The following is a 15115-nucleotide window of genomic DNA, read 5'->3' on the forward strand; positions in this document are numbered from 1 at the left end:
CCCAGCCTCCCGCTTCCGGCCGGGGCGGGGCCTGCAGAAACGCGACTTCCGGCGGGGCTTGGAAGCAGCTATGGCGCGGAAGCCCAGGCCGCGGCTGATCGCCGAGCTGGCCCGCCGCGTGCGCGCCCTGCGCGAGCAGCGGAACCGGCCGCGCGACTCGCAGCGCTACGCCCTGGACTACGAGACGCTGACGCGGCCGTTGACGGGCCGCAAGCTGCCGGTGCGCGCCTGGGCCGACGTGCGCCGCGAGAGCCGCTTGCTTCAGCTGCTCGCCCGCCTCCCCGCCTTCGGCCTGGGCCGCCTGGTGACGCGCAAGTCCTGGCTGTGGCAGCACGACGAGCCGTGCTACTGGCGCCTCACCCGCGTGCAACCTGACTACACGGCCCAGGTGAGCCCCCGGCCCCGAGCCGCCTTCTCCCCTGCCCGCCAGGCCCTGTCCCAGCCCCCGTGCCCCCTGCCCCGTCAGTCCCTGTCCCAGCCCCCGTGCCCCCTGCCCCGCTAGTCCCTGTCCCAGCCCCCGTGCCCCCTGCCCCGCTAGTCCCTGTCCCAGCCCCCGTGCCCCCTGCCCCGTCAGTCCCTGTCCCAGCCCCCGTCCCCCCTGCCCCGTCAGTCCCTGTCCCAGCCCCCGTCCCCCCTGCCCCGCTAGTCCTTGTCCCAGCCCCCGTCCCCCCTGCCCCGCCAGTCCCTGTCCCAGTCTCCGTCCCCCCCGCCCCGCCAGTCCCTGTCCCAGTCTCCGTCTCCCCTGCCCCGCTAGTCCCGGGACGAGGGGCTTTGCTAAGTCGAGCCCCTTCTCTCCGCAGAACTTGGACCACGGGAAGGCTTGGGGCGTCCTGACTTTCAAGGGTAAGGCCGGGGGCTGGCGCTGTGGTGACGGGTGATGGGCTGGAGAGGAGCCCAGTCCGCGGCCCCTCACTCGGTCCCGTGCACCGTCCCCAGGGCACACCGAGGACGAGGCCCGGGAGATCGAGCAGGTCATGTACCACGATTGGCGGCTGGTGCCCAAGCACGAGGAGGAGGCTTTTACCACGGCCACGCCGGCCCCCGAGGGCAGCTTGAGCCCGGTGCCCTACCCGCCTCTACTCCGCGCCATGATCCTGGCCGAGAGGCAGAAAAACGGGGACCCCAGCGTCGCGGAGCCGCTGCTGAGCCTCGAGAGAGCGGGTGTGGTGCCCTGGGACTACCCTGCTCGGAGGAAGTCCAAGGCCAAGGGCACCCAGGTCTAACTGCTGGGACCGCGGGCGGACTGGGCCGCGGCGCCCACCTGCCTCTCGTACGGAGGCCCTGAACTCTGGCGGAGTGACATCCCCGGCCCTGGGCGCCTCCCCCCTCCCCCCCCCCGCCCCGTCCTCCGTGGCAGCCGGATAACGGCGGGGAGCGGCCGGCCCCTCCGCGCTGCCGTGAATGAACGGGAATAAACGCACGCAGTGGCCCGGGCTGTGGTTTCTTTGCGTGGGGAGGGGGAGCAGCGGCTGCGCCCGGGGTCCCCGGGTCCGGGAGGCGGTGGGGCGATCGGCGCCTGCGCGGCCCTTTAAGGGAGGCCCCGCCCCGCCGCCCGGCCCGCCCCGCCCCGCCGCCCGGCCCGCCCCGCCGCCGCCATGATCTGCCTGGTGCTGACCATCTTCGCCAACCTCTTCCCCGCCGGTGAGCGCGGGGGGCGGCGGGGCCGGGCGAGGGCACCGGCGGGCCCGGGCGAGGGGGGCCCTGACGCCTGGTCCCTGCAGCCCCGGGTGCCGCGCAGGAGCGCACGTTCCTGGCCGTGAAGCCCGACGGCGTGCAGCGGCGGCTGGTGGGCGAGGTCGTGCGCCGCTTCGAGAGGAAGGGTTTCAAGCTGGTGGCCCTGAAGCTGGTGCAGGTGGGGTTGGGGCGCGGGCTGCGCGGGGCGGGGCGGGCGGCCAGGCCGGGGCCGGGGCGGCGGCGGCCCTGGGCGCTGGCGCAGGCGGCCTCCACCCCCAGGCCTCGGAGGAGCTGCTGCGGGAGCACTACGCGGAGCTGCGCGGGCGCCCTTTCTTCGGCCGCCTGATCGAGTACATGCGCTCTGGCCCCGTGGTGGCCATGGTGAGTCTGGGCGGGCGAGGGGCGGGAGCCCTGGGCCTCCCCGCGCTGACCCGCGCGCCTGCAGGTGTGGCAGGGGCTGGATGTCGTGCGCGCCTCGAGGATGCTCATTGGGGCCACCGACCCGGCGGACGCCTCCCCTGGCACCATCCGCGGGGACTTCTGCGTGGAGGTCGGCAAGTAAGTGGCGCCGCGGCCTCTCCCGGCCTTGCCCATCCACCTGGGCACCGCTCACCGCGCCGATCCCTCGTAGGAATGTGATCCACGGCAGCGACTCGCTGGAGAGTGCCCGCCAGGAGATTGCGTTGTGGTTCCGCGCAGACGAGCTGCTGTGCTGGGAGGACAGCTTCGGGCACTGGCTGCACGAGTAGCGCTGCCGACCCTGCCCCGCCCTGCGCCTGCCTGCAGGTGGGCCGGCTTCTGGGGCCCTGTGCACCCGCCCTACAGAGGGGCAGCCTCCGAGCGCGCAGGCCGCATATGGGCTTGGAGCAAAGCTCACAGGGCACCCCTGGTACACAGCCCCTTCCTAATAAACTGCAGAAAACCTGTGTACTGTAAGCTGATCTCAGGACGCGGAGGTACGGTGTTCAGACGTTTATTACATACAGGGCAGATATGTGGGTTCACTTGCAGGGCCAAAGCCTGAGGAGAATTGCACCCGGCCCCTTCCTCCAGCTGCACCCACCCAACTAACCCCAGTCACTTCATGCTCCTGTAGGAACAGACAAAGGACATACATCACAGTGGAGAGGTGGCAGGGCAGTGGGGAGAAGCCTGCGGCCTGCCACGGCCAGCTGGGCTCGAGGGACAGCTCCCCGAGATCTGTGCTTCTCTGGTGGGAGGGTGGGTGGCAGGGCCTCTAGAGCAGGAATAAGGCCTGGGCCCAGGAAGGTGGAGGTGGCCAGTAGCCCACTACTCCCACCCTGACAGCAGGGCTGCCCGGCCCCATCCTCAGTCCTGGCCTCTGCTTGGCAGCCTCTCCTCAGTTGCTCTCCCGGGGAGCAGGCGCAGAGGGCAACCCTAGGCACTTAGTACGTGTCTGGAGCTGGACGCCGTGGAGCCCTGTGCAGGAGGCAGGCCCCAGGAGCACTCCATCCCCCACCAACCTGAGGCTGAGCCTGCATCCTAGGACTGACCCCGGGGAGGCCAGGGGCCTCCCCTTCTTCCTGAGGCCTGGGCCTGCCTTGGCAGCCTGAGAATTCGACCCAAGGGGCTTCTGGGAGGGGCAGGGCACCAGGGTTCTGCTCCTCTGCGGTGAGGCTTGTGCCCAGGGAGACCCTGGGGATGTGGGTAAATGAAGGGCCAATAGCCTCAGGCTCCAGTAGGGTATGGAGTGTCTGGTTCATCTTCTGAGGCAGCTGCCCCTGCCCGAGCTTGCATGCCAGATTTTGGGCAAAGCCCGGGTGGGGGTGAAGGGAACAGGCTTGGGATGGGAAAGCCAGAGAAGATAGGCTGGGGTCCAGGTACCTGAGTAGCCCAAGCCCCCTCTCTTTGGGCAGAGGATGGTGGCTGGGCCTGGGTCCATTGTGGAACAAGGGCCCCCACCCCAGGGCAGCATGCAAAGCACATGGACCCAGGAGGAAGTGGCCGGGAGAGCCCATCCTGCTGGGAGTGATGGGGCCAGGGCCCCTGCAGGGCTCAGCCGCCTTTCTCTGGCTCTGAGGTGCCCCTAGGTTGGAGCTTACCGGGCTGGGCACTAGTTGGAAGCTGCTGTGGAGTTGTAGAGGGGCTTCCCCTCCCCATGGGGAGTGCCACCCACACCTACCCCCCAGTGACCCGCATCACCTCCCTGCCAGGGGGGGCCGGGCCTCAGGTGAAAGCTGCACGTTGAGAGGTTAGAAGGGGTGGATGGGTCTGGCTGCCCCAGGGGGATAGGCGGGAGCAGGCGGGCAGGGGTCCTATGTACAGGTTGGCATCAGGCAGGGCAGGGCCTCACTCGGGGGTGTAGGACACCTGCCACACAATGATGTGGCTGCGCTCAGCCTTGGACAGCACGGGCTTCACCTGGCTCACGTCCCCTGCGCCTTCCTCCGTCTCATCATCCTCTCCATCCCCTGGAGGGTTTGCAGCTGTGAGCTCAGGTTCCGGCCTGGCATCACTAGGCCCCGCCCCGCCCTGCACCCACTCACCTATGCGGAAGTCAATGTATCCTTCCCCACCGCTCAGCACAAGTGCGTTCCTCAGCTTCTGGCCCTCGGCCTCTGCGGCAGGTACGGCGGGGCCTGGGCCCTCGGACGGGCTATCAAGCACGCTGCCGTTGAGCGTGGCCAGCACATTCCCTGTCACGGGCAGAGGGGCCTCAGGCCTGCAGCCTCTTCAACGGGCCACAGCCAAATGCACAGCAGAGGCGGCTGCTCCTCACCTGGTACAGAGACGAAGAACTTGACGGCGTCGCGATGTCCGTGGAAGCAGAGCTGGGCTTGGGCCATGGAGCAGTATGGAATGAAACTGCTGGCGGACCTGTCACTGCCATCGTCCCCGTACACGTGGATGACGCCCCCTGGGCGGGACCCCTCTCCAGACGTGGGGGACGTCTTGTTGGCTGAAGATAGAGGAGTAGGAGGGCAGAGCCACCTCATTTGCAGCAGGGAGGGAAGGATGGAGCAGAGGCATGCTAGAGGACTTACCTCGGAGCCCCAGGAGCTGGCCTCGGTGTAGGACCACAGCTGAGGAAGAGGGAGGGGGGCTGGTTGGCACTGAGTCCTGGTATGGTCTCAGGGAGCACAACCCACCCAGCCCCTGCCCTTGAAGCACAGCCACCCGTTCCCCGCCTGGGGAATGAGCCACTCACTCTCGGTCAGGGGGATGGAGATGACCACCCCGTTGCCAGTGCCCACCCAGAGGCGGTTGCCTGCAATGAGCAGGGCAGTGATGCGCACAAAGGAGAAGCCAAGCTTGCCAGTTCCTGCGGTGGGAACATAGAGAAGGGTTAGCTTGGCTCATGCTGGCACCCCCAACCCTCCACTTGGCACAGCTCCTCACCCAGCATCTTGCTGACATACGGCTCAATGTCCACATCCTGTAGGTGCTGGTGGGTGTGGGCGTGGTAGAGCCTCAGGGTGGAGTCCAAGCGGATTGACACCCATACCCCATCACCAATCCATGCCAGCTGCCGTACTTGGCTCTCCCGCCTTGGGTGGGCATCAAATGACTTCTGTGGGGTCATGGCAGTCCATTATCAGGCAGGGGCACAGAGAAAAGGGGAAGCTGAACTTACTACGATGTCTGGTCTCCCTGATGTCTGTGTAGCTCCTCTAGTCTCAACCCTGCTCCTGCCTTGCTCTGAGGTCCATGAGACGGGAGGTGTGTGTCCCTGGCCTCTGTTTCAAGGGTGGTGTATAGCTGAGGGCAGGCTCCAGGCACACCGGGGCATATCCACCCCATAGCTGTTTGCCCATGACTTTGAACAAAATGGGCTAGAGTGGGTGGTTACCAGGGCCTCCACTGGGCAGCAGGAGCCCATCCTCCCGGGGCCTGGGCTGTGGCACTTACCTCAATCTGCATCGTCTTGGGCTGGATGACGTGCACCTTGTTCTTGTAGCCACACCAGACGCGGTCGTACACCACGGCCATGCAGCGGATGGAGTGGTGTGGGTGGCCCAAGTCCATCAGGTGGTAGTTGCTCAGGTCCCACTGGCCATCTGGAAAGAGCCCAAGACCACTCAGGCCTGGCCGGGGACCAGGGCCCACCTCCATTCTATGGAGCCTCTGTGGCCAATCTCGGGTCTTACCTTCACCACGGTGGAAGATGGCCAGAGTTCCATCTGCCAGAGCCACCAGCACACGGCCTTTGACGTGCCTGGAACAGGAAGATAGTATGCTAGGTGGAGCTAAGAGGCCACGCTAGGCCCTTCCCGGCACCCAGCCTCAGCTCCGGCCACGTACACCAAGCTCAGCACGGAGTCCTTGAGCTTGATGGAATGCAGACACTTTTTCCAGTTGGCCACGGCCGAATGCACATAGAGCCTGTGGATGGCAGGGTGGTAAGAAGGGGTTCACGCAAGGACCCTCCCCCCCCTGCCCCGGCCTTGCCTACCAGCCATTCTGGGCTCCCAGCCACATGGTGGGTGCGGCACTGCTGGTGGATGCCGAGGGCTCCCCGCTGGGCTCCAGCTGTGGCTGCACATTGCTGACACCTGGCTCTGGCCCATCCTCACTACAGACAGGAAGTGGCAGCTCCAGGGTGGCCCACAGAAGCCCATGCCTGTCCCGTTCCGAGCCTTCCTGCCTTGGACGGCCTCCCCTGTACTCCCATCTCCCCTAGAGTGCAGAGCCCACCTGGCAGGTTGGGTGTTAGAAGGTGGGGCTGGTCCTGGGTCAGTGAAAACATGCTCCGTAAGGGGCCCGGGCCGAGTGGTGGCGGCCTCTGGCTCGCTGGGCCCGGGGTCTGGCACCTCTGTGGCTTCTGTGGCTTCCTCTGTGGACTGGGATGGGTTGCCCTTTGTGCTGGCTGTGGCTGCCACCTCCCCTATGGAGGGAGAGGTGAGCTTGGCTGGGAAGAGGTGGAGGACGGGGGAAGTGGAGGGGAGAAGCGGCTGCCCAAGGCTCACCCTGTCCCTTATCCAGCACGGGTGTGTCCCCTCGGGAGGAGCAGTTGCTCCGTGGCACGTTGCAGCGTGTGGCACACCCCACCAGCGTGATGCCGGCTAGCACACCATCGGCGCCAGAGTCCTCAGGATTCACATCGTTGTCCAGGAACATCTCCCCTGGGGGGTAGTCACTGTCGCTGGCCGCTGGGGGGAGAGGTGTAGCTGCCCATTAGACCAGCACAGAAAGGGCCCATCAAGGCGCAGTCTCGGGGGTGGCAGGGAGAAAGGTGGATGCTTGCCGTTTCAGCCAGCCCAGCCTCCACACATGGCGCCCCTCAGACAACCCCCTGGAGCCCAGCAAGCTGGCTCTACCAGGTGGGCACCTAGGCTGGGGAGGCGCCGAGGTTCAGGTCCCCAGCGTGAACGGCAGATCACGTGGCGGAGTGTGGCTCTAGGGAGCTTAGCGGGTCTCAGCTCATGGCCAAGGTTTCACAGCAGAGACCTACAGGCCTTCACCGCGTGGTCCTCAGCACAGTGTGGAAGGGGTGGCTGCTAAGGAGGTGAGGCCAATGCCCGGTGAAGGCCCCCTGCCTGGCACCCAGGCCTTTCACACCTGTTCACTAGTTGTGTCAGCCTTTTGTGGAAAAGCAGTCCCTCCTTCCCCCAAGGGCCAATCTCAGAGGGCAGTGCCCCCTAGTGGCGGCCCCGGGAAGGGCAGGCAGGCTCACCTGGGATGCTGGAGATGCACAGGACGTGGGCGTTGCAGACTGTGAACTGGTCCACCACGGTGCCTGGCTGGTTGGCGTCAATGATCACCACCTTGCTGGTGGTCAGGGTGCTGGTGAGGATCCATACCCGGCTGGAGGTAGCGTCTGTCTCAGGCACCTCTTTGACCTGTTCCAGAGGAGAGGGTGTTAAGGCTGGCACCTGAATTTGACGCCACCCCAGCAGTAATGTATCACGGAGTCTCCTGGGGTATTATAGGATGTAGCCTTGACCCAAGCTCCAGAGGACAAGCTGACCTCCCTGGGCTTTGACAACTCAGAACCACATCTAGTGATGGCTTCTGGGAAGAAGACCATGAGCTCAGGGGTTAGGTGCCTGTCCTAGGTCAAGCCGGGGGGGGGGGGACATCCACATCCCGGGCTTTGCCGCCAAGCATTTTCTCTTCCTCCTATGTGCAGCCCCTGTGGGCCCATGGCATAGACCCTGGGACTATACACCCACCCTGGCTCCTGATGAGGAGAGAGGCAGCTTGGGGCTCTGAGGGAAGCACCTGCTTCCTGCCCACCCAGCCCAGCACCCACAGTCTGCCACTCCCAGCCACACCCTGCAGGAAGCTATCTGCAAAGGCCGAGTGGGATGGCGCACACACACCGACCTTCTTCTTCTCAGGGGATGCATGGTCACTCTTGGGCTCGCCTTCTGCTTCCCGGTCACAGGTCAAAGGGTCGCGGCCAGGAACCGGCTTGACTCCATTGCCAGAGTCCTCTTCACTCGGTTTCCATCCGCTCAAGTTGACACCAGCAGCACACCACAGCTGCGAGGACAGGGTTGTGAGCTCAGGGCACCAGCTCCCCTGCTGGTTCCTGAGGGCCCCCAAACTCCCACTTAGCCTGGGGCATGGTCCTCTGCACTCACCTTCATGGTGGGGTCCTTCTCCACCAGAGGGCGGCAGTACACAGGCACAGGCACATTCTTCATCCGCGTGTCCTCCTGGCCCCCATTGGGGCTCAGCTGCAAAGGAGCAGGGAGGCACTGTGGGTATGGGTCTGGTGCAGGAACACCGTCCTCCAGAAACCCAAGTCAGAGCCCACTTCCAGCTCCTCTGCTGCACAAACTGGGTAGGGGCCTGCCTCTCCGGGCCCGGGCAGGAACAGCTAGACTGCAGTGTGGGTACCCCCCTGGCCCGTCCATACTGCACCCCTCCATGCCCAGCCTACCCTGGCCCCACGCACCTGCTTGTACTTGGCAGGCAGACTCCAGCCGCACGCCTGCAGCCTCCCATCATCATTGCGCACGTGCTCTCGAACCTGGCGGTACTGCTCGCGCTTCTGCTCACGTCGCGCAGAAGACGTGCAGTCGCTAGGGAGGAGTTAGAGGTTACATGTGTCCCCAGGCCTGGACTTGTCCCAGGCTGTCCCCAGTGCCACTTCAGGGCCTGGAGGGGAGGGGTATCTGCAGAGGCCCCCCCTCGCAGGACCAGAGGGACAGCAAAGGCTGGAGACTCACTCGTCAGGGAAGAACTCCAGGGGCCGGCTGCCAGCTGAGATGGGGCACATGGCATGGCTGCGGCGCTGGCTGAAGCCAGCGGTGGTGGGGGACTTGTAGTGGATGTTCACCGATGGGTAGGAACGCTTGGCAGGGGGTGGGCTGGAGGAGGAACTGAAGAGGCGGCTGAAGCTGCCAGCCAAACACAGGGATCAGAATGTGTGCAGCTGGGTCTTGGGGGTCCACCTCCCTCCAGGGTACACACTCACAACTGCCAGATGGTAGACTTCTTCTTCTCCTGGACAGACGGGTGCTCTCGCGATGCCCTGAAGGGGAGGCCAGGAGGAACTGGCTGACACTATCACCCGGGACCCCCAGGCTGCCACTAGAGGCCCCCCAAATACTTCTATCCTTTGCAGAAGAGAGGGAGGTGGGGGAGGTCAGCCGGCCCTATTGGCTGTGCTCAGTAACCACAGTCCAAACTGGAGAGGTGAGCTCGGCTCCGGGACCCACCTGATCATCTCGGTCCACCTCACCGCCTCCTGCAGCTCCATGAGTCGCTCCTTGTACTGGTTACGCTCCATGAGCACGCGAGCCATCTCCACCCGTGTGAAGCGGCGGCGCTGGGCCATGGGGATTTTGTCCTATGGAAGGGACAGGCAGTTTGGTTCAAGCCCATGAGGATAGGCAATACACATGGCTTGCTTCTTGCCATCCAGGTGGAGACATGACCTCCAGATGTGAGCGGCTCTGAGTGTGGGCATCCTGTAAGTCCTCGGGTGCGTGGTGTGGTGAGGAAGAGGTGAGCGGAAAGCCTACCTGCCCGCCAGGGTAGCTGGGATGACAGGCTCATGCCACAGTGTTTTACAGTTGAGATAGGGGTCTAAGTCACTTTTCCAACAGCGATCTTCCCTCCTAGTCTCCATCTCTCCAGTAGGTGGGATTACAGGAGGGAGCCACTGTAGCTCAGCAAGCAAAGGTTATTAAATGTGTCTTTTAATAGAAACTAATTGTGAAAAAAAAAAAGACTTGATAGGATCTCTATGCCTGTTAAGGAAGATGGACTTTTCAGGAAAAATGTGATCTGGAAGAGCTGAGACAGAATGAGAACAACCAAAATAAAAGATGTGTGACACTTCCCAAGGGAAAAATATATATTACAGGCAGAAGCTCATTGTGCTTAGCCCTCTTTGATTCTTCTTTTCCCAGATGAGTCTTGCCATGTAGCTTAGTCTAGCCTTGCACACTCACTTTATCCTCACCACGCCCTGTGTGATGGAACAGATGAACTGCGAGGTGGGGGCTGGCGTGACTCAAGGACTCAGCCTGCCCTCCTAAAGAAGAAGGCCCACAGGAGGGCAGGCCATGCTTGCCAGGGCCTGTTCTGGGGGGAAGATAGGGACTCTCGGAGGGGCCCCTGGGTTCAGGCTGCAGAGGGCTTTCCTCAGCACCCCTGGGATGCCTGGGGCCTGGAGGGACACATCAAGTGACTGGAGCTGCTTCTGCAGCTTCCCTTAGGGGCAGGGAGACTTACTGGTAACTGGAGAAGGCACCCACCAGGACAGGGGCTGAGACAGGACTAAAGTGGCAGTGCACATGCCTAGCAAGCTCGAGCCCTTGAGTTCAAACCCTAGACCACCAAAATGTACATTTAAAGAGGAGTATATTTATTGTTTCTTGGCCTTTTAGCTAAGATTAAGTGTAGGATGAGGACTGGGGTCCCCCTGGGCAGGACCTGCCAAAGGCATGTGACACTGTGAAGTAAGTCCTGGGTAGATGGAAAACCAGGAGGTGGGTTCAGAGGTCGTGTGGGAGGGGGAAGCCCAGGTAGCCTGCCCTGTGCCCCTGCCCACCCATGTGCACAGTTAGCAGCAGAATATACCAATTCTGTACAGAGATAGCTGCTTGCTTCCTCCACCTCTTCTCTGGGCTCACGACGGGCAATGGCAGCCTCAGACTTCACTCTGCAGGACAAGGGAGGAAGCAGGCAGAGTGAGCATCCTACCTGGGCCTCAGGACTGCCCAAGCTCAAGCTTGTCCCACAGCGGTCCTAACACCTGCTTCACAGGGCTTCGAAGCCCCAATATCTGGCTGCTCTGGCCAAGGAGGAGGTGGTCAAAGGCTGGAACAGGGTGAGGTGAAGGACTGCTGGGTAGAGCAGTCCAGGGCAGCCCTGGTTCCCATGCTCATAGTCCCTCCTCCTGAATGAATAGGGTTAAGAGCTGAAGCCAAAATTGGCACCAGAAGGTTACCCAGGACAGGACCCTGCACCTGGCCAGAGCACAACCGGCTCCAGAGGAAGTTGAGGTACTCGGGGAAGGGTTTGCAGGTGGAGGCAAGATTTGAGGAGGACATGTTGAGGAGAGGTAGGCAGTGGAACTGCCGACGCCAGAGCCACTCACCTTTTCAGCTCTTCCTCCAGCTCCTTGACTCGGTTCTCCAGTCTAACCTTGGCCTGCTTGGCAGCTTCCAGCTCACCCTTCAGTACCTCCTGCTCCCCCGACAGCTGGTCAACCTTGGCAATGAGGTCATTCTTCACCACGTTCAAAGCATTCCTTTAAAAGGCAGAAAGAGGGGGTGTCCCATGAGGCCATGCATACTATGTAATCGGGACATTGGGGTCTGAGTGTTTTCCTGTCTCAGAAGGCACACTCTACCTGTCTACCCTCAGCATTTGACACAGTGGTCACCTGGGCCAAGAGTCTTATGATAAGGTTGCTAAAAGAACAAACCACAGTCCAGCTACAAACCTCCCCCTCCCCAACGAGCTGACTGGAATAGTCCTGTCTATGTGGACATCCAGCCTAGTAAGGTGAACCTTTCTGTGAGAGCCAGGGCCCTTCCAGTGGGCCCTGCCCTGGGCTAGGCCGCAGCCTGGCCAAAGGCTGCCCAGCGGTTGCCCAGAAGGTCTCTTACTTGGTTTCGAGGAGCTGTGAATTTTCCAGCAGCAGGTTTCCCACTTCTTTGCCCATTCCTGAAACGAGAGGTGTGGTTTTTCCTGAGCCCCGTGACCACTGTACCTCATTCTGCCCTAGTCACAAATGTTCCTGTTCTTGGATGATGGCTGAGAGGCCCCGGAGAGGCCCATGCAGGCCTGTACACTCCAGCCAGCTGTGCCAGTGGAGCCGGCTGCCTGGGACTTATGTTCAGGGCTTTGGGTATTTTACTTCTCATAATTTCCCCACTAGGGCAAGGGTACTGGCAAGACCTCAACTGTTCTCTGTGCAGCTGCTTCAGGTGCACCCCTCTCCCAGCTCTGTAGTTCCCAGGCCCATCAGAGCAGGTGACTTTCCTCCCCGCTAAATGAACGTATGATGGAGCAGCAGTGCCAGGACAGAGATGATAGCACAGGACTCAGAAAAACTCCCGGCCATGTGGTGGGATGATCCATGGCAGGTACAGCCCTCCAGAGGTGACAAGCAGGCCTGCTGGCCCTAGATGATGGCGACATCAGGATGCAGAGGACAGGGTGAACTTAAGGAGTAGGGACCCCACAGACTGAGCTCCTTGCAGGCATGTCCAGGAGAATGAAATGAGATCCTCAAGGTAGCCCCAAGCACCCGGGCCCAGCCCCTCCCCACTCCCAGTGCTGGTGCAGTCACGTGACAGCAAAGACGTGGCTGGTGCTTGGGGCAGGAGTCCTGTCACTGTCCATTCTGTCTGTGCTGGGAACATGGGCCATTTTCCCCTGGGCAGGCACAGCAGGGACCCGAGGGGAACACCTAGGGTCTGGGAGGCTAATCACAGCTTGTCCTAGAGGGGGATATCATCTTTGCCCAGTCCTACAGTGTTCAGAAAGCCTATGGCACTCGCCACCCCCTGCCACCCCCACCATGCAGAACAAAGCAAACGGCTCATGAAGCATGAGATGTTGGGTAGAGAGAGGAAGCTACGAAGAACACACACCGAAGCAGGGCCTTGGCCTTACCAAAAAAATCATCGCGCACTACGGGAGCGTCCCAGTCCCACAGGAGACGGGCAACGGGGCAGGGGAGGAGGGAGAGAAAAGAAGCGTTAAGCTGTGGAAATAGCAGGTGGGTGATATTTCAGGGCAGGAGGTGGGATAGAGCAGTACTCCTTCCAGAAAGTTTATCCTTGTACGCGTAGCTGACGGCCAAGCCAGAACCACCCAGGAGTGCAGTAACATCTTGTCCCCACATGCTGGGCTACAGAGGGCAGGCGGAAGAAACCACATGAGGGAGGGAAGCTGTGCCAGGGATTTGGCTGTGACTGTGCATACTAGAGGGCATGTGGGGAGGGCAGGGAGCCCTCAAGGCCTCCTGCTGCAGAGCAGGTCCGCTGCACAGCCCGGCCACCTACCAGGGACAAAGGCCCTGCGCTGTGCTTGGCAGGGGCCTCAGGAGGCCCTTGTCTTCTGAGGTGCACTTCACATGGCACACTAATTGTCCTTTGTCTCTAGTGGAAGTGGGGACAGTCATGGAGAGTCTGTCAGGGACCAGTGGAGCAAACCCAATCATCTTTCACACAGCAAATGGCTGGTGATCAACGCCCAGGGCTTGGTGGCCTGGTGAAGCCAGAGGTCAGTGTAGAGCCCTGGGGGATGGACAGTGGGGGACAGTGTGTACAGCCCTGGGGGATGGACAGCGGGGGTCAGTGTGTACAGCCCTGGGGGACGGACAGCGGGCGTCAGTGTGTACAGCCCTGGGGGACGGACAGCGAGGGTCAGTGTGTACAGCCCTGGGGGACGGACAGCAGAGGTCAGTGTGTACAGCCCTGGGTTTGATGGACAGCGGGGGACAGTGTGTACATCCCTGGGGGATGGACAGCAGGGGTCTGTGTGTCCATCCCTGGGTATGGACAGCAGCAGTCAGCATGTATAGTCCTGGGGGATGGACAGCGGGGGTCAGCGTGTACAGCCCTGGGGGATGGATAGTGGGGGTCAGTGTGCACAGCCCTGGGGGATGGACAGCGGGGGTCAATGTGTACAGCCCTGGGGGATGGACAGCACAGGGGAGCATCTGTGTGTGCGCCCTGCTCCAGCTGCCTCCCACAGTGGGAAGAGGGGACACACAGAGACAGATGGGAGATACACACCTGAGAACTCCCCTGGGCCGCGTCCAGCGAAGCAGAAACGGGGAAGGAAGTGACAAGGTCAATTGGTAACTGGAACCAACAAATAAAGAAACTCTTATTAAAGAAAAAGCAACAATGGCTCAGCCATTCCCATGTTGGAGGGCATGAATAACAAGACAACACACTTTAGCAGATTGAGGGTAACAAATACTATGGGGGCAGAAACCATAAAGACAAAGGAAGGCCAGTATGGACACCCCTCAGCTCCTGAGAGGCCCTGGAGGCCCCGAGCACCATGGCCATTGCTGGCTCCTATTCTTCCCACCACCTGCTCTGCAGGTAGCTGGCCTCCAGTGAGGAAGGCCTGCAAAGAGAGGTACATGGACTGGAGGCAAAGCTCAAGAGGTAGAATGCATGCATAGCAAGCAAGAAGCTCTGAGTTCAAACCCAAGTACCACCAAGAAGAGAGGCGGGGGAGGGAGGTATGTATGCATGTACTGGGGAGCAGCAGTGTGCTAAGGGATCTCACTGGGTGAGGACCACCATCCTCAGAGGGGCAGGGAGCAGAATCAAAGAAAAATGGGGCACAGGTGGGAAAACATATCTTTCAACAGAGATCTGATGAAACAACTTTGTTTTACTGGGTATATTTTGCAAGTCAGGAAACCAGCATTAAAAATCTCTATCTATTTGAGCCAGAAGCTGGTAGCTCATGTCTGTAATCCTAGCTACTCAGGAGGCTAAGATCTAAGGATCAAGGTTTAAAGCCGCTAGCCTGGGCAGACAAATCGGAGAGAATCTGGTCTCCAATTAACTGGCAGAAAACTGAAGTGGAGGGGCAGTTCAAGTGACAAAGAGCCAGTCTTGAATGGGGAAAAAAAAATAAGCAAGATTATAAAACTCAGTTTAGGCTCCAGTACTGGCAGCAAAAACACAAAAATAACTTTGAAAATCCATCTGATTTAAACAATAAGATACATGATTTGTTGGATGACTCAAATAAAGCAGTGTCTCCTCTGACTGATCTTCACTTCCTGTAGCAACTGATACCCTCCTCTTACCTCCAGCCAACCCTGAGCCCGTTTCCTCCTGCCTCGGCAGGCAGTGCCAGCTCCCTGTCTGCTCCATTCTCTTCATGCCTGCCAATCTTTACAGAAAAACAATCCTATCTTCCTTTTCATTTATGGGGCTTGAACTCGGGGCCTGGGCACTGTCCCTGGCTTCTTTTTGCTCAAAGCTAGCACTCTACCACTTGAGCCACAGTGCCACTTCTGGTGTTTTCTGTTTAT

The 15115-nt window shown here is 61.1% G+C and overlaps 3 protein-coding genes across 19 annotated transcripts in view; 2 read left to right on the top strand and 1 right to left on the bottom strand.

Moving 5' to 3' along the window:
- The first annotated feature begins 70 nt into the window (after positions 1–70).
- On the top strand, positions 71–1265 carry Mrps34 (mitochondrial ribosomal protein S34). The gene is made up of 3 exons (XM_048332034.1): positions 71–388; positions 801–843; positions 937–1265. Exons 1-3 carry the CDS (start codon positions 71–73, stop codon positions 1221–1223), a joined length of 648 nt encoding a protein of 215 aa, XP_048187991.1. The 3' UTR covers positions 1224–1265.
- A 198-nt stretch (positions 1266–1463) lies between these two features.
- Nme3 (NME/NM23 nucleoside diphosphate kinase 3) lies at positions 1464–2780 on the top strand. Of its 2 annotated transcripts, XM_048332028.1 has the most exons (5): positions 1464–1641; positions 1722–1852; positions 1954–2055; positions 2120–2232; positions 2306–2493. In XM_048332028.1, exons 1-5 carry the CDS (start codon positions 1596–1598, stop codon positions 2421–2423), a joined length of 510 nt encoding a protein of 169 aa, XP_048187985.1. In that variant the 5' UTR covers positions 1464–1595; the 3' UTR covers positions 2424–2493. The 2 variants fall into 2 exon arrangements, with proteins under 2 accessions (XP_048187985.1, XP_048187984.1); XM_048332027.1 differs by having other exon boundaries at positions 1494–1641; positions 1954–2232; positions 2306–2780.
- Positions 2634–15115, bottom strand: part of Mapk8ip3 (mitogen-activated protein kinase 8 interacting protein 3) — a 40133-nt gene continuing 27651 nt past the window's right edge. For 9 of the 16 annotated variants that reach the window (XM_048332009.1, XM_048332001.1, XM_048332007.1 and 6 more), the window contains 24 exons: positions 13848–13859; positions 12721–12738; positions 11709–11766; positions 11195–11347; positions 10675–10756; positions 9306–9436; positions 9062–9118; positions 8814–8984; positions 8540–8666; positions 8223–8318; positions 7963–8121; positions 7310–7475; positions 6603–6785; positions 6331–6520; positions 6089–6208; positions 5938–6018; positions 5784–5851; positions 5545–5693; positions 5035–5206; positions 4844–4957; positions 4680–4718; positions 4415–4594; positions 4182–4331; positions 2634–4106 (listed from right to left, as the gene is read on the bottom strand). In XM_048332009.1, the coding sequence (XP_048187966.1) occupies positions 3985–4106; positions 4182–4331; positions 4415–4594; positions 4680–4718; positions 4844–4957; positions 5035–5206; positions 5545–5693; positions 5784–5851; positions 5938–6018; positions 6089–6208; positions 6331–6520; positions 6603–6785; positions 7310–7475; positions 7963–8121; positions 8223–8318; positions 8540–8666; positions 8814–8984; positions 9062–9118; positions 9306–9436; positions 10675–10756; positions 11195–11347; positions 11709–11766; positions 12721–12738; positions 13848–13859 (2798 nt within the window). In that variant the 3' untranslated portion in view covers positions 2634–3984. The remainder of the gene's footprint in view (positions 4107–4181; positions 4332–4414; positions 4595–4679; positions 4719–4843; positions 4958–5034; positions 5207–5544; positions 5694–5783; positions 5852–5937; positions 6019–6088; positions 6209–6330; positions 6521–6602; positions 6786–7309; positions 7476–7962; positions 8122–8222; positions 8319–8539; positions 8667–8813; positions 8985–9061; positions 9119–9305; positions 9437–10674; positions 10757–11194; positions 11348–11708; positions 11767–12720; positions 12739–13847; positions 13860–15115) is intronic. The other 7 variants (XM_048332004.1, XM_048332010.1, XM_048332003.1 and 4 more) reach the window with 4 other exon arrangements.

The sequence above is a fragment of the Perognathus longimembris genome, chromosome 23 (genome assembly GCF_023159225.1).
Source record: "Perognathus longimembris pacificus isolate PPM17 chromosome 23, ASM2315922v1, whole genome shotgun sequence".
NCBI classification, from domain to species: Eukaryota; Metazoa; Chordata; class Mammalia; order Rodentia; family Heteromyidae; genus Perognathus; species Perognathus longimembris.